This window comes from Labrus bergylta, chromosome 21 (assembly GCF_963930695.1).
Source record: "Labrus bergylta chromosome 21, fLabBer1.1, whole genome shotgun sequence".
Taxonomy (NCBI): Eukaryota; Metazoa; Chordata; class Actinopteri; order Labriformes; family Labridae; genus Labrus; species Labrus bergylta.
In genome coordinates this window covers 4,053,890-4,071,448 of record NC_089215.1, presented here as the reverse complement: position 1 = coordinate 4,071,448, position 17,559 = coordinate 4,053,890, and the positions used below count along the sequence as shown (strand labels likewise).

General features: G+C 40.2%; 2 protein-coding genes across 3 annotated transcripts; both read left to right on the top strand.

Moving 5' to 3' along the window:
- Positions 1–7,335: 7,335 nt before the first annotated feature.
- On the top strand, positions 7,336–9,493 carry LOC109981824 (dickkopf-related protein 3-like). 2 transcript variants are annotated; one of them, XM_065949955.1, is made up of 4 exons: positions 7,337–7,782; positions 8,004–8,178; positions 8,292–8,493; positions 8,607–9,493. In XM_065949955.1, the coding sequence occupies exons 1-4, from the start codon at positions 7,630–7,632 to the stop codon at positions 8,665–8,667; spliced, it is 591 nt and encodes a 196-aa protein (XP_065806027.1). In that variant the 5' UTR covers positions 7,337–7,629; the 3' UTR covers positions 8,668–9,493. The 2 variants fall into 2 exon arrangements, with proteins under 2 accessions (XP_020486441.1, XP_065806027.1); XM_020630785.3 differs by lacking the exon at positions 8,607–9,493 and having other exon boundaries at positions 7,336–7,782; positions 8,292–8,497.
- Positions 9,494–11,969: 2,476 nt separating this feature from the next.
- On the top strand, positions 11,970–17,559 carry tectb (tectorin beta). Its single transcript, XM_065950030.1, has 11 exons — positions 11,970–12,057; positions 12,347–12,422; positions 12,605–12,795; positions 13,893–14,044; positions 14,153–14,225; positions 14,459–14,562; positions 15,160–15,243; positions 15,474–15,636; positions 16,365–16,443; positions 17,134–17,166; positions 17,265–17,559. Exons 2-11 carry the CDS (start codon positions 12,356–12,358, stop codon positions 17,336–17,338), a joined length of 1,020 nt encoding a protein of 339 aa, XP_065806102.1. The 5' UTR covers positions 11,970–12,057; positions 12,347–12,355; the 3' UTR covers positions 17,339–17,559.

Here is a 17,559-nt window from a genome sequence, read left to right as displayed (position 1 = left end):
TCCTCAACACATACGGAGTTCAGACATTTGACGACAAGTTTGGTTAATTTGAGGTCATATTTAATGATGAGGTAAGTGTATTTATGTGGTCCATCAACCCAAAGCTCTGAGCTCATTTTGTCATTTTTATTTTAAGAACACCAAGTTTTTGTCAAGCTGTCCTGAAATGATTTCTGCCACTGTGTCTCATAATCATTTAGGACAGATGTGGAGTTGGCTTTCGGTTAGGCAGGGGCTTTCAGTGTTATTGGAATGGGACAGGCCATTGTGTGTAGTTGTTTCTTGGTGAATGTTTGGGCTGGATACACGGTGTAAATGTTACTACCTTTGTTGTGAATCATCCCTCTAATTTTCCACTTTTTTCTGCATTAAAATGAAGCACGGGAACTGATTTAGCATCATTATTTTAGAGTAAAAAACCTTAGGATCGCCAAAGCAGACACATTTACTATCAGCCTGACAATCAACAAACACTTTATATCCAATAGCCATCTTAATATGGGATGGTTTGTGTGGACTAAAGTGCTTGATTATGTTTTCATTCCTGTTAAGGTTATTTTAAGGTTGGCCCGATGAAAAATAGCTGAGTTCTAGGATACAGCTAATTGGAATCCTAACAAACAAACAAATTATACCTTGATTAGTCACTAAATTCAGCTGTTTCAGCCACATCCAGGGTTTACAGGGGCATGAAAGGCTGCACAGATGAAATCTCAATTGACAAGTACTCTAAGGATGTAGCGTCTGTTGTAAAGAGCTTGGACTTTAAACTGAGCTCTGACAAAAGTGTCAAGAAAAATAAATGAAATAAAATACAAAACAGTTCTGTTTTAAAAGTGCATTTCATGCAAACGTAATCTTAATATGATTTATGAGATGACCCACCTGAAATCCACCATGAGCAAATACTTGGTCAAGCACTTTAATACCATTCCAATTTTGTTAATTGTACAATAAATAATAATCAATATCATACTTGTAGTCTTTAGGTACAAATGGCATTAAGGGATCCAAGACACATTTGATTTGCCCTTTACCCCATTTCAACCAAACATGGTTTTAAAATAAAGCTAAAATTTGACTAAAACAACACTACTGTGAAATCGAAAGTAAAATGGGACCGATAAGCATTTTCAAACACATTTGAAAATTTCTTCTACATTTATTGATCAGGACGTAAATGGGGAAAAAAACTCATGCAGAGTGTTTTTATTTGTTTACTAGCTTAATTCCACACCTCATTTCTATTAACAAGCAGTGTTATAAAATATCAGGCCAGTCTCTTCAAAACATGGAATGTCTGACCACTTACTCTTAAGAAATGGCTCCGAGGCAGTTCTAGCACCTCATTTTTAAAAGTGACTTCACTTAAGAATTAAAGCAGTAAGTGAATGTCAGAACATGGCGTGCTTGCACTGGGACATACACAAGGCCAGCTTTTTAAAGGTGCTGGATAACATGTTAAAGAAGCTATTTGTAATATCCACAGAATTAAATCATAAAGTGAGCATGCTATATCATCAGACATTAAGGAAACATGCTATGTTGAAGAGCTGGCTTCTCTGACAACAATGCAGCAGCCGGTATGTCCTCCTTCTAACTTTAGATTCTGGTCCTGAATGCTCTGTTTTTGTTTTGACCAGAGAAGAGAGACAGTTTTAAGGCACCCCCATATGGCTGTTTTAGACGCCCCTCGGTTTGCCAGATATGAGACCAGTTATCAAGGCAAATCAACATGATTGTGTTAGCGATGGAATCAGGCAAGCAAACTGGTTCAAATAATTGATTCTACCCAACCTAAAAAACCTCTGCGTTTGTCTAAAAAATGAAATGTGGTAAAAACTGTGATAAATATTGGAGACACTTTTAAAAAAATGGAGAAAGATTAGAGCGCGGGAAGGTTAAAAGTCTAATGCAGAGCTGGCTAAACACTGAAGCTTCAGTGTCCGCGACATTAGCATCAACACTCGGTAGAAGGGTGAGGGGGAAGACAGCTCTCTCCAATGTTTTGTATTTGGACTGCAGTACCCATTTTAAACACTAAGTGTCAGAGTTTGCGCCTTTAAAGCAGTTTTTTGGATAATTGGTTCGTAACAGAGACACTTTCCATCACATTATGCTGAGGTTTAGGCGTTTGCTTCCAACCGACTCTCCCAACATTACGATCTAGTGTCTGATGACCATAAGTGACCCTTGCTCTACATCATCCTCCTGCCCTCTTCTACGGTCTCCCCCTTCTTTTTAAATCTGGCACAAATAAGACACAAGACTGTTTCCCATTAGGGACGGAGTCGCACTCTCCTGTCGTTTCCCCAATTGAAAACAGCTTACAAAGATAATAATTTAATCCTCAACACATACGGAGTTCAGACATGTGACGACAAGTTTGGTTTATTTGAGGTTATATTTAATGATGAGGTAAGTGTATTTATTTGGTCCATCAACCCAAAGCTATGAGCTAATTTTGTCATTATTATTTTAAGCACACCAAGTTTTTGTCAAGCTGTCCTGAAATGATTTCTGCCACTGTGTCTAATAATAATTTTAGGACAGATGTGGAGTTGGCTTTCGGTCAGGCAGGGGCTTTCAGTGTTATTGGAATGGGACAGGCCATTGTGTTTTAGTTGTTTCTTGGTGAATGTTTGGGCTGGATACACGGAGTAAATGTTACTACCTTTGTTGTGAATCATCCCTCTAATTTTCCACTTTTCAACCGACTCTCCCAACATTACGATGTGACATTCACACGCACTTTAAACACTTTGATTTGTCAGCGAAGAAGAGGTCAGAATGTTTGAACTTTGTGGTTTCTACTTTACTTTGATGCAACTTGTTCAATGTCATCAGGGAAAGCCTGAACACATCTGCATTCATACCTTAACTAAACGATGTTGTGTACTCCTCCTCTCTTTGGTAGCTCGTCCGTGTGAACCATTCAAAACCAACTATAAACCCTTTCAGCTTCTGATGTGGTTGTCAGTAGACCTTACAGAACTGTAGCCAGAAAAACAAAAACACTGAGTAGCTCTCATGTTGGACCACTTAAGTCCAAAGTGTTTGGATAACTAATGGTGGGATTGGCAGGAAGTGCAGTGGAGGAATTCATATTCCCATTTCAAAACTGATAATTTCTAAATATTTGCAAAACTTAAACCTCTGCCACCAGCCACAGCTGTACTTTGAGTTGTGAAGTAACAAATTTGAACATGATTAAAATGGGGAAACAGCATGTTAACATTATATTTGTTCATGTTAATGGTTGCCATTTTCATACACTTTTCCTAAACAGCTGGGGGGTCAATTAGGACGTCAACCTCAATATGTCAATTACACTTCCATAGAGCTGCCAGCTTGGCTTCATACCTAAATAAAGTGATTTTAACATATGCACTCCGGAAAATGTAAAGAAAACTCTCGGTATTTAGCCCCTGACATCTTATTGAGTTACTTTTTCACACGTTTCACACATGTTCCTCACTGTGGGAGAGTATCTCTGCCGAGGGGGGCTCATGAGGCAAGACAAAAGAAAGATGGGGAAGTGATGGGTGTAGCAACAGAGCTTGTGGCTATGATGACAGTTTTTGGCATTAATATCAACGATATGTGTCATTTGACATTCTCACAATATCCGCAGTAGAGAAGAGTAGAACTTACTGGCCGAAAGAACACATAATGAAGCAGTTTCATTATGTGCATGGAGACCACACTCATTGTGCAGTTAACAGTTTATGGTTTTGGTCCGGTCCCCGAATAAAAATGTCATCACCTCCTCCCACTTGCTCATGGTGAATTCTTCTGAATATTTCCTGCTGTGTTCTCACATGGGCTAACCCCGACTTCATGGGAAATTGACTAAACTGGCAAGAAAAATTCTGTGTAAAGTCAGACTGAAAAATGTGGCTGTTTTTGTTCACACATGCAGCTCACCCTGAATTTAAGGAGGTTTTCAGGAGTGTTGCTGATGTGTGAAAGCAACAAAACAGAAGCACTCCTCTTGAGTGCAGTTTCCGGCCAACCAATTGTTCTTCTCTTTTTTGCTCCATCCCAAATAACATCTGAACAAAATATCTGGATATTTAACTTACTAAACATTTCCATATTTTCACCAGCTAAGGTGTCTGCTGCAATAAGGTGTTTGGCGGCCTTTGTTTCTGAACAAGACATAACCAGTGAGCTATAATGGGGGGTAAGAGAAGTTACAACCCTAGCTTTGGGTGCATTATTGCTATGTTGCAAAAATTGGTGCTGCCTCTACCCCCTTTAAAGCTAGAATGGAGAACAATGGCCCTTCCGTGCTCTTAACCTATTTTCACGTCAACAACTAAATATGAGCATCTAAATTTAAGTCAAGTTTGAAACAGTCTGTATCTCAAATATCTTGCCAGACAAACTTGAAAAAAAGTTTTTCCCACGTTCAACATCTGTTCATTTCTCTCAGTGAAATGTGCCTGCAAGCAACACAAGAGCAAATACTTCAATCATCTTAACTACTTTCCTAAATATTCAGTTGTGTTCTGTCTCACAAAAACAACAGGCTCTGTTTTTCTAGCAGAGCAAAACTAAACATTTCATATTTAATCCTGAAGAATGTACCTCATTATTCTGCAGAACTCTGAATACACAATCACCTTGTTGGCTCGTCCAGCCATCCCTGCACTGACCGTGTTTTTCTGGCGGTTGGAAGGCGGACTCCTCGGGTCCTCCACCATTCATTCAGAGCTCCCTTCGGGGGGTCAAGGTCCATTACAATGGCCAAACATCACCCTGCCCGTTGTTTTTGTTAGCCCCTAATTACAAGACCCTCAGCAATGTTGATTGTGACAGTGAGCGCATTCATTACGAGCGTCATTAGCAGAGTCATTAACACCGGGGGAGCACGTTAAGGAGTGTTTGGAGACAGTTATCTGCTGTTGGCTTTTGGTGAATAAGAGGCGGGATATCTTGCAGTAAGAATGGACATAGAACAAGAATACATGATTGGAGCAGTGTGCAACAAAGTTTAGCCTGTAGTTGTCGATCTCATACTGCAAGAATCGGGAAGCACCTTATTTGGAAGGGATGATATTTTATACATTTTAAAAACTCAGAAGTTTCAAAACAGAGACTGAATTATTCCCAGTCTAACTGCTAAAGGGTCTTCAAACACTGAAACACACTCACACTGAGTCGGACTCAGACAAGATACAGCTGACACAGATGCAGTTTCACAACTTCTTGTTTTTTTTTTTCTGATTCTGTACTGAATTCCTCACTTCCTCAAATGGTTTTCACATGGTTGCATAATCATGTTACAGGCCTTATCTGCATGTTGCTAATTGATCCACCTTCTGCCATTGTGCCCACTAATTGACCGCCAATTACGTCATTAGTCTGTGTTAGCCTGTTTTGATAAGGACTTAACTACCTGAGATATCTACGTTACCAATCTGTGCCGTCTGCCACAGAGAAAATGTAAACTACTATCATTCAGGCATCTTAGTCGGAGTGAAGATACTGAATGTTGATTTCGGAAAGTGGACGCTAATGGTTGGTGAAGGTATTCTGGTTGAGTTAACAAAGAAGTTATCGTCACTGAAAATATAGTTGCTCTAAATTGGAGAGTCTTAGCCTTAGATATCATTGGACTAAGTGTTACTCCAGTGTGATTAACCAGTATGGCACCAGGTCTATGAAGGCCAGTGAGCCCACCTGAATGATACAAATGATCAAACTTATAGAGCCCTGAGCTCTTTTCTCAAAAAAACTCCTTGACACTACCCTCAGTTGCCCTTTCAGACATTAAGCCAAAAACAAGGCATCATCCATGTCATACACTGTCTTACCTACTTAAAATACTCAGTTTGGTTTTGTCTAGAGTTGACACCATTGCAGAGACTATTGGTGGTTGAGGGCTCATCAGTCATCATGGCTGTTTCTGTGTTAATAACAATCATCATGTACCTGGATGTATCTGAAATATCTCAGATGGCTGGAAAGTAACATAAATGCACGCAGGGTGAACAATGTCTTCCAAATAGACTCAATACCATGTCCAGACTGGAGTTTTTCTTTGTGTATCAGAGTATCGGTTTTACTTTTGTAAAACTGATGCCATTGTTCAGAGTAATGCAAGAATCACAATAGGGCAGGGTGTAAACGTTAACACACCGGTTCTACACAAATCCAACTGTGATTGAACTTGAGAAGGGTGAAACCAAACGGCATAAAAACAGGGCAGGGCCACTCCAGTGTGTCAGCTCCTGCGAGGCTCTCTGCTCCAGACATAATTGGCAATGAAGTTACCATGGTTATAGTTATATAACAAGCTACACTGTTGGCATCCACTCTGATTGACTCTTAATTTTGACAGTTCAGGAGGGATGCTCCGTGGTGCCCTTGGTTCTTTTGGTTAACTGTGTTTCATTTTCTAAGCCTTAAAACTAAAGTTTTTTTTACCCAAATATGCCAGAACCATTTTATACTCTTCCTGGTTCCAAATGTTTCTTCTTCTAAATTTAATTTTCATATCCAAACAAAGCTGAGAAGGATGCCAGTGATTACAACTACTTATTATTACCAACGATAAACATTTCAGGCAAACTTAGGCCATGATAAAAGAAACTCCTTGAGGATAAAACCCAGATATGTTACTGCCAGATAAATTTCTCTATTTTTCTTAAAAGTATGATATCTAACCACAGAAATGTTTGTTTTTTTTGCTGTGCCAATAACGTTTTTCCAAACTTTGCAAAATGACTTGACCTTAAGTCGTTAAGTTTGAATATCCCTCTTGTTGTATGGCAGTGGTTTATAAATCTGGTAAGTAACGAAAACAACCAAAAATTGTGAGAAAAACATGCAAAAACAATCTCATTGTATTCCTCAAGTATTTTCTCTGCCTGCACTCACTCCCCCGTCTCCCCTTGAGAACTAATGGCTGATGGTAATTACATTTAATGAGATCATGGGGTCGTCTGCAGGGTGCACTTCTGCAAATTGCTCTCAGCATGGGGTCTGAAGTGGGATAGGGTAGGGGCCAACAGGGCAGTCGAGGTCGGTGTTTGCCCAGTGTTCGGGGGCCAGGAGTGTCACTCATTTAGTGGAGAAAACATGTCATGCATTTGTCTGCCTTTGTCCTCCTCATTTGTTAGTCTGGCAGAGATAACCACACAGAGGTGGTGCTTGTCTCGGCTCTATTGTGAGAAGCTGTTGTCAGCCATCACGTCCATCAATCCCCTCCCCTCCCCTACCCCTCCCCGCCCCATCTCCCCCTCTTTCCCTGCTTTCTCCCTGCTCCATGACTGGTCATTTTGCCACTATATTCTGTCTGCAGGGGGCTACCCGAGCAATTTAGTTAATCCATTAACAACTAATTGTCTCCTCCTACCCTGTTGCTTGGACAAACAGTCAGGTTTGGGGGGGATAAAACCCCTGTGACCTATAAAAGCCACGCTGGGAGAAGAGGCTGCCACTGTCACTGCATGGATCACTGCTGTCCTGACGCTACTGTACATCTTTTTCTGGGGCCCTTAAAAGACAAGAAAAGCGGCTCCTCTTTTTCTTCTGTTTCCAGTCGCCTTGTCTTTGAGTTCAACACCGTCACTCCGTCTTGTTTTTATCGATTTGTTTCTTTTCTCGCGGTTGGTGGAAATGTCGTGGAACCTGTGGATGCTCTGCCTCTTTCTCTGCTTCTCTTGGGCCGAAGCTCGTATTTGGGCCTGGATGCTCAACATGCCACACAGCCCTCCCAAAGAAGGAGCAAAGGCACTTCGAGAAAACATTTCTGCAACCAAACCAATCACGGTAAGTTACTACTGGATTCTAGGCATGCAAGTTTTTTAATAGTTAACACCTTTATTTAATGTCTAAACAATCTGTTTGTGCAGATGAATATTACTTTCATGCTCAGGAAATTCCAGTAGTGATACGTAGAATATGTTAAGTTGTGCTTAACAACTTGTGCTTTACTTGAGTGACATGAGTGTTTGTCGGGTTTTTAACAATTTCCCCTCGTTTGTTTCCAGGCTGTATGCGATCAGGACAGGGCCTGTGGGCGGGGCTTCTCCTGCGATCGACACTTTGGTCTCTGCGTTCCTCTGCGAGGGGAGGGCCACTACTGTCGGAGGGACGCCCAGTGTGTCCGCGGACTCAGCTGCATGTTTGGAAAGTGCCACCGCAGCATCCCCAACGGCCAAGAGGGTAAGACGTAAACAAAGTAGTCAAAGTCCTTTAAGTATACCAAAAAAAAGTCTCATATTTGGAAATTTGTCGCAACCGGATTTTAACAACCAGTGTTTTTTTTTTTCATCCAGGTGCCAGATGTAAAGTTGACAGAGATTGCGGTGCGTCCATGTGCTGCGCTCGTCACCATGGCGAACAGGTGTGCAAAAGACGCCTGCTCCGTGGCGAGAGCTGCTATGTTCCTGATGGCGGCCTGGCGTTCAGCATAAACCAGATTTGTCCTTGTGATGAAGGGCTGCTGTGTCGTGGAAACAGTGCACCACACCTCAGAGAGTAAGTAATAACAAACAAGCAACCAATCTGTGTAAAGTTTTAAGTAAGGGAGGTTAAGTAAGTGTGATAAATGGCATGTCTACACGACCTCACCGCATGTTTTTGTCTTTCAGGAGAGATTTTATTTACCAGCCAGAAGAGCCAAACTGGACCTGCCAAGTGCCCAAACAGTGACGCCCGCCTCAACAATGCCGTTATTTATTGTAAATATGTTGTATATGATTGTACATAAAAACATATGTATTTCCAAAAATGTTATATTACATGTTATTTGAAGAGTTTTATAGACGCCCTGTTTTTTGTTATTTTTTTCACTTTGTACATTTTAACAAAAGCACTATTGTGTAGGTGGGCTCAGGGATTTCTTTGTGTCTCGTGCAGTATCTCTATATGACGCATTTAGTGATCTGTGATTATGTCTATGTATGTCTCTTTGTTGGATGAAAATAAAAATGTTCTGAATGCAAACCACTCTGTCAAGGTGATCCCTAATCAATGATGAAAGCATGTTACAGAGAAAAGTGTACAGAAGAAGAAGGTTTTGCTGCTCTCTTGTGGAGAACATGTCAGGAAATGTTGCACAAGCGTGTCAGGATTTTACACAGTTTAAACACAAATGAGCATTTGTTTGGACGTGACCTTTTCTCTGTCTACTTTTACAATCCAAGTTTTGGTTGTGGATGAAAATAAAACAGAGTTACTTTGTTATAATATAAAAGTAACCTCCTAATGCTGACTGACAGAGATGCAGTAAGGCGTTGAAACGTTAGTCCTTTGTACCTTCATTAAATCTGCCTTAAGTGATTTGTGTGCTCCAGTATTTTCTTTGGTTCCTTTCTTAAAGAAGGTATCCACTTCTTTTTCGAACTTCTTAGATCTTCTTTGAGAGCACCGACCTCTATTTGTGGAGTGGCTGAAGCCCAAACATTTCCTTCTACTTTGCTAAAAGTTAAACATGTTTGTTGTTTTCAGTCTCTTCTCTCTGTCACATGTGTTATACTGTTTTTGTACGATCCAAAATGGAGTATTACTCATTTTAATAAATCTGATAGATTGAAAACTTTCAGAAATGTGTGTTGCGTTTTCGCATTAAGGAGTTGGTGGTGGGTCCTGAGGTTCAAGGTTTACCATACAGACACATGCTGTCCTCCTCTGAGCACGTTTCTTGGACCGCAGAACGTCATTACCTAACATGTTGGAATCTTGCGGCTCCTCATTGTTAGCCTCACCAGATGCTGTAACGTTAGCTGTCCCCTGACTCGTTCCTAGATCGGTATCTTCCTTGGACTAACCCTTACAAATTCCCCCGCAGCTCCATTCAGATGCTAATCGTCTGCAGCTTGCCCCTTCAATTGATGGGTGACTTGAATTGTTCCATGGAGGACATTAGTGTCTAACCTCTCTGGTATCATTTTACAGCTCTCTTCATTTAGTCTCGGAGGTTTCTGATCGCAACTTTAAAGAAGCGACGATTTCAAACTTAATTGTTGCATTGGCAGCATATCCACCTTTCATGATACTGACATGTTTTTTGCCCTGTCCTTCTTTCTAGCTCATTATTACCTTATAATAGAGAATACAAAATATAAATATAACATCCATTATTAAAAAAGAAACTAAAGCTTCAGAGACTCTTGGCAGTATTATATCAAAAACAAATTATATTGTTTCGTCCAGAAAGAACTCAAATGTCACTCATAGCTGAAAGGCTGATGGGACAAAAGTGATGTCTAAAAGCACAAGACTGTGAGAAACCTTATATTACTGAATGAGGTAAAACACAGGCCTCTCATGTCTGCTCAAGAACACTAGTTACCAGTGTATGCTGGACTAATCTGAGCTGCAATCACATTTTGAAGCTATCTATACATGTCTGTTTGCACTATTTAGATCCTTAAACAGTATTCTTTTCCAAATAATTTGTCCTCTTTAGTCAACAGGACAAAAGACAAAGAACAGGGAAAGTTTCCGTCCTCAGAAATTTGGCTTTGACTTTATTGAAATCAAAGTTACATGTGTGCAAAAGGGATATCATTTTCTGATAGGATGCATTAGGTGATTTTAAGGGAATTCCAAATTTCTGCAAGAGGGTTAAAATGCAAAAGCCAATACAACTTGTATATTCATCTATTAGCTTAGCATAGCATAGAGACCGTAAAGACGGTAAAGAGGCAACCAGGCTTCTTCCAGTAGCTAAAGGAACAGCTGACAGCAACTTAACAGCCCACAAATTATGAGCAGGTTACAAGATTGAAAAGGAAGTTAGTGCTCAATGCCATAAATTGTCCAGTACATAACTTCTGATAAAACCTTACATTGTTGTTTTAAGACATTTCTTTTTCATGGATTGAACCAACCAAAGGTAAAGTGTTATCACGCAAGCTTTACACATAATGGAATTCAAATGTCTTAACTTGGGACCATAGACCTTAGTTGACGTGCCCACTCTAATATCAGCCCATAGTTTCTGGTAAGCAGTTTTAAAACCTCAAGCTTTCCATCATGGCTTTTTCCAACTTAATTTTAGGAGCCAGAAGTGACTATTTTTGGACAACAGGATGGCCACCTGCTACTGATGTCATAAATTGGGAAATCAGCTCTAGTGACCAAGTATAGGTTAGTATTTCTGCTCTAAAGGTGGATACTTAAACATGTCGGTATACAGAGTTCGACTCACTTTTGGAGATAGCCCCATATGGCTGTTTGAGGAACTGCAGTTTTTGACACTTGACTGTTGCCTTAATTATCATTCCTGTAGGTCACAGTTTTCTTCATACAGGGTGACTTAATGTTTCCCTCTGTTTCCAGTCTTTATGCTAAGCTATGCCAACAGTCTGTGTGACTATAGGTTAATATTTGACCCTTTTCTTTAGACAGTAAATACGAGATTTTCCGCCAAATCTCCAATCAACTGTGAATAAAAAAGGCTACTGAGCCAACGTCTAGGATCATAGCAACTGTGAATTATTTTTATATTGGTGAGGCATAAATTAAACTTCTCAGATTTTGAATCATTTTAGGTATTGTTTGATAAAACTTAAATCATATTTTTTTAGAATATGCTTAAATAATTCAGAACACTATATACTCAATATTGCACTTTAAATAGTGGAAACTTCTGTCTTTCGTTACTCTGCAATATTGTTGACGCTAAATCTACATGAAGCCAGAGAGCACCCTTCCATTAGCCCTAAAATGTCCGCTGTCAGCTGAAGAAATCTGACAAATTTCCTGACTGTCCATCGCTAGAAAAGGTGACTGAAGCACCCTTGAGTGTTAATCCCGTGAGATGTTGGATCATTTAAAAGTCAATGTCCGAGCAGCACAGAGAGCTTTTGTTAACTGCTCCACAATAGAGCTTTTAAACAAACCTGCCAGGGGGGAAAAGTTGGGTAAGAAGAATCAGGGGAGGGGGGGGAGTCGATAACCTACACCTATGACAGTATAAAATACCTCCACAAGTTGTCAAGATGTTTGTCGTAAAACCACGGTGCAGGTAACCGGTTGAAGAGCCATGAAGATCATTTGACATCAGACCATTGGAAGGTGTTTGTTCCCTTACAGGTGAGTCTTTTTTTAATGAAACCTTATCATCATGACATCTTGTCCTTGAATGTTTTCTCATTGCTACGGTTGAATTCTTGAAGGTAAACTCCAGCACTTTCAGGCCAACAGTCCAGTCAGTCTAGTACCGCAACATTGCCAATAAATGTTTGTTTTGCAAGTAAGACAATGGGCAGGAGTTTACCTTAAAGTTTGGATGGACACAATGCTCTCCTACACACCTGTCTTATGAAATGGATGTCCAAAGGTGTTTTCTGTTTTGGTTGAATTCTTACATTTGTCTCTGCAGCCTCACAGTATGGCTTCAGTTGGTGCTATATTATTGTTTCTGCCTGTTGCATGGACATGCTCGCCCCAAAAAGCAGGTAACATCAACACCTTTTATCTTTTACATAATGAAAATAATTAATATGAACTTTTCCAATATTACAAGTTTCTTCAATGGACCTTGACAGTCTGTAAAACAAACATCACCATCTTTTCTTGGACCTTTGATTCAGAAAGAAGGAAACATTTTTAAATCTTTGATTGCGTCTTATTATTTCAGACTATGTAATGGTGTCATGTTTCCCCAACGCCATCATCGCAAATGTCCCCGAGTGTCCGTACGGCTGGGAGATTGATCAGCTGTCTCTGGGTGGGGTCTGTTACTCTGGGATACGCAGCCCGGGCTACTTCCGCTTCGTCATCTCAGACCTGACTCCTAAAAACCACTCGTACTGCGGCACTCTATCTGAGGTGAGGCAATGAGGAGGAAGAAAATGAATGCCAGAGGTAGTTTTTTTTTATGTCTTGACTTAAAAACAACCTTCCCAAACATGATTGAGATCAATGACTGAAGTCCCCATACTGTGCCTCTCATGTATCAGTGCACACCTCAAAGCATATAAGAAACAACACAATCATCTTTCTTCTAAAATGTTTTACAAAGCGAGCATCACACCAACAGAGAAAATCATCCACAAAAAGTCATAATGACAAAAATATTAGAAACAAGTGAACCAACTGAATGCCTTCTGGCATAAACAAATAAGTAATAGAAATAAACCTTTGATGTAGTAGATCATATAAAAGCTACAGTTGATACTTTTCTGCATTTAGAAATTTTAAGTTTTCCTGAGGTTGCTTGCATATCAAACTTAACTATCTCTGTGAAATCAGGAATTTTCTGAGAACAGTGTTGTACCGTTCTTGGCCAGATAGTGTAGCGGTTCCACTGCGCGCCCCATGTATGGGGGCTATTGTCCTCATGGCAGCGGTTGTGAGTTCAAACCCGACCTCAGCTCTTTGCTGCATGTCATCCACCACTCTCTCCTCCCAACATTTCCTGTCTCTCTTCAGCTGTCCTTTCCAATAAAGGCAAAAAAGCAATAGTTTTTGTATTTAAAGTAGTGTTGTGTTCAAGGCCACATTAACCAAGACCAAAACATAACCAGGACCAGAGTGCTCAGAGACCAATACAAGACCAAACCAAGGCAGGGCAAAACTGAGACAAGACCAAACCAAGGCAGGGCAAAACTGAGACAAGACCAAGACATTTAGGGAACGAGACCAAGACAAGACCAAACCAAGGCATGGCGAGACAGAGACAAGACCAAGACCATAAATATCAATGAGAATCATCATCTTGTGTACGGGGGTCGTGTCACTCATTAAGACCGGAACAATGGGGAAGGGTGCGGCCATAATCGAGTTGAAAAAAATACAATTATAATGAAAGTTATACGTTGTTTGAGTCCGCCAAGTTCAAGACAAGACTGAGTAAAAGTGCTTTTAACACTAACTGATAGTCATAATCAAATATTTTCTATTTTGGTCTTTGTTGTTCTCGACAGTACATACCCGGCAAAGACCCCAGATACATCTTCTATAACTCCATTGTGTCCAACGATACTTCACTCACAGTCAGAAACCAGCCGGTGAACTACACCTTCAGCTGCATTTACCGAGCAGCTTACCTGGTGAACAACGCCGTCTTCAGCCAAAGGTAAGCATCCATCGGGGACACGAGGCGTCCACAGTCACTGAGTGGAAAATCTGTGCATTCTGACCCAAAGACTTGCAGCGTTTTTACTAAACCCTCTGCTTTTTCCAGAGTGGCTACAGTTTATGTCAACAACGGGAGTTTAGGCACTTTTAGATCTCAGTTGTCTATGAGTGTGTTCACGGTAAGAAGACACTCAAACACTCAGTTTCACCAGAGGATGCCTGTTGCAACACATTTAATGCAAATTTTTTTGGATTATAATTTGAAACATTCTGTCCAGAATAACCGTCTGAAATCATGAAAATATAGTTCAAAGTTATTTTATGTACTTCTCGGAGCCATTACATTCAAATAGTGTCATCCCTGGTCGGGTAAAGAAATGCAAACATTTGTACATATGTACACGTTTTGTAGAATTCAAAGTTCCTGTATGCCAGGGACGCTCCCTACGTGATCGACACGTCTGAGATCGGCTCTGAAGTTTTCATGGGCATCGAGGCAAAAGGACTAAGTAACAGGTATATTAACAAATTTCAATATTTTTCTATATATTTTTTTATATAAGCTTATAGTTATTGATTTAAAAAGAAAAATGTATCAGACCTTAACAATCCTTGACTAAGGTGGCAGCCACTAACCCTGGGGTCATGTTAAAATGGCATTCAAGTGTATGTCAGTTATACTATTAAAGGTACAGTCAGTAGCGTTTTCCTAGAAAATAAATTCATCACTTGTAATCACAATGAGGCAAAAGGCCGAGCGGTTGAATCTCGTTCCAAAACAAGGATGAACCGTCGGTCGGCTTTCATCTGTCGGCGCAGAGTTGGCCTGCTCTCTGTGGGACAGACAGGTGCTGGACACCGGTGGTTAGCTTGTGTAGTGTGTAAACATACACACTACATCCTGCAGTGAGTGTGGCGATTAAACCAGGAGGGGCCCAGTTTGAATGTTGTGATTAACAAGCGGCAACAAACAACGCTACTGACTCTACCTTCAAAAACCCAAAGACAAAAGGATAAAGAAATAATGACTATGAATGTATACAAGTTAATTAAAAAAGCATCTTGACTCCTTTGAATTTTAATCTGTTCATTGTGATCGTCTGTGCCCCTCAGATTTAAAGTTGTAATAAACAACTGCTGGGCCACTCCCACTCCTTACTCTACAGACAAGAAGAGATGGAGTCTCATCTTTAACAGGTACAGTGTTAAAACCTTCAGGCTTGAACTTCATAAGAGACGTTTTGAACTGAACTGACGTTGTATATTGTTCAAAGTCAGAGCGATCAACCTCAGGCTTTGGGTTTTTGAGGGGTTGGACTTCACACCATGGATCGGACCGACTCGCTGCTTGTTAGCCTGTTGGTGTGTTGGTATTATTCCCTCCTGCGTACTTGCTGATAAAACAGGTTTTATTCTTTTTCGAACAGCTGCCCCTCTGACACCACTGTGACTATATTTGAGAACGCCAAAGACAGCCGCTCCATGTTCAAGTTCAACTCTTTCCGCTTCCAACGTCTGGAGAAGGTTTCTACAGTCTGGCTTCATTGTGAGGTCACGGTGTGTGATGGAGAGAGACTCAACTGTATACCTGTGAGTACAAACACTGTTCTCTAATCGCCGTATATTCATTAATTTCTCTGATTAAAACCCAATTATTGTTTTTAAATATTTTCCAGTGGTGGAGGGTTGCTAGGTAGCTCGTTACCTCTGCTCTGGTGCTGTACTTGATTTCATTTCCCTCTATGAAGATTTCCATATTCTGCTGCTTTTTACCCATATTTAAACCAACCGTACAGAACGTATGTCTCCCTCTTCTGGTTGTGAGAGTAAGTACACAAAAGCAGAGTCCTTATGATGTCTATAAGTCAAGAGAAACTGACAGTATCAAAGACAATGATTTGTTAAAGGTGGAGTAAGGCTTATGGATACTGTAAATAGCCTTCTACATAAACAAATCTGCCCGAGTGCGTTATCTCCACACTCTGTCCTTCAACTACTGCCTATTTTTAGTTTTCTCCTGCAGCGCTGAGTCTCCTGAACAATTATCAGTGTTTGTCTTCACCTTCGACCACTTGTTCTCTCAACGCAGTTTCCCTTTTATCTTTAGCATCATAAACTTTTCTTGCACACTCTGCAACACTTTGCAGTATGTAGCTTGCTTTGGCTGCTTCCCCACGTCAGCTCTGTTGAGTTTGCAGTTGCTGGTTTACCCAAAACGTATCACTACTCGTGCAAAAGCGTAGAAAGCAATTATTCTTCATGTTATGTATAAAGTAAATGTCCTTTTGTAAACAGATTCTACCTATCTTTCCTTGTAGAGCCCGTGCTCTGTGAGAAGTCCGTCATCTGAGGCAGAACCAAGTGGAGGGATCCTTACTGCTGAGTTTCAGCTTAAAGGTACAGTACACCTTCATTTGAATATTTTGAGTATAAATTAAGAATATTGGATTTTTTGATCCAGTAGATGTTGGCATTGAGCACCAGCATGAAACCAAAACAAACTGCTGTTTGGTCACACCGCCTCCATACAGAAGCCTCCGCTCTCCTCCAACGACACACCTCCAACCCCTCTCCCCTCGCGATCGCTCAAATGAATTTAGTGCAAGAGGTTTATTGCAATTGCCTGTGGCCTGCTTTTTTTTTTTTTTAGCAGGCTGATGTTAGCACTTTAGTGAGCGCTTGGCTTCACATTGCATATAAATTTCCACGTAAGGGCCATGATCTAAAAACGCATAGGTGTCACCAAAATAAGCAGTGAGTATGTAATTCTTCTTTTCTCTAGTCCTCGACTTAAACAGCTTTTATACATTAGGAGAGTTTGACTTTGAGAGATCCACAAACTGTGACTTGAAAAAACAGTTGATTTTAAATGTATTTGGCTCAAGATGTTCACTTTAAATTCTCACTGTAAGTTTCAAGTTTCTACACAACTTGTTGTAAATAGCATATTTGATTTAAATTTGAAGTAACCAATTTGAACCTCGAGAGATACTAGATTTATTTTCCTCCAATTGCTAAAAGTCTTTTTGTCATTACTGTACAAGTTGGTGTTTTGAATCTGGATTTCTTTATCTTATTGATCGACAGGTAACTCATTCTCCAACAATGGATCGATAAAAGGTAATGAGACGTGAGGTGTGATTGGACTGTTATTGATGTTTGATGCTGTATACTTATTTATTGAGGAAACCATAATGTATTTCTCTTTTTCATCACAGGCACTTCACTCTTCATCCTGCTGCTGGTCCTGATAAACACTTGCTGTGATTTAGTCAATAGATCTGAGATGTAGTTTTAAAAAACATAGAAGAGAATCAATAAAAACAAACAGAGGGAGCGTCAGCCAGGACTCAGAGAGCGTGAAATCATTCCTCCCTCACACTGACATGATTGTCTCATTTTATTACACATTTAATCTGTTAATTAACACACCTATCGACGCTTTGGATTTTCTGTTTATTCACTTTCAGTTTTGTTCCCAATAAAAATCTTTTGGAAAAGAAAAGTTTTTTC

Bases quoted from the DNA above. Each gene is read 5' to 3' on its own strand.
- LOC109981824 (XM_065949955.1), top strand. From the start codon at position 7,630: ATGTCGTGGAACCTGTGGATGCTCTGCCTCTTTCTCTGCTTCTCTTGG. The intron at 7,783-8,003 runs GTAAGTTACTAC...GTTTGTTTCCAG, and splicing joins CTGCAACCAAACCAATCACG to GCTGTATGCGATCAGGACAG. The intron at 8,179-8,291 runs GTAAGACGTAAA...TTTTTCATCCAG, and splicing joins CATCCCCAACGGCCAAGAGG to GTGCCAGATGTAAAGTTGAC.
- tectb (XM_065950030.1), top strand. From the start codon at position 12,356: ATGGCTTCAGTTGGTGCTATATTATTGTTTCTGCCTGTTGCATGGACA. The intron at 14,563-15,159 runs GTATATTAACAA...TGTGCCCCTCAG, and splicing joins GCAAAAGGACTAAGTAACAG to ATTTAAAGTTGTAATAAACA. The intron at 15,244-15,473 runs GTACAGTGTTAA...TTTTTCGAACAG, and splicing joins TGGAGTCTCATCTTTAACAG to CTGCCCCTCTGACACCACTG.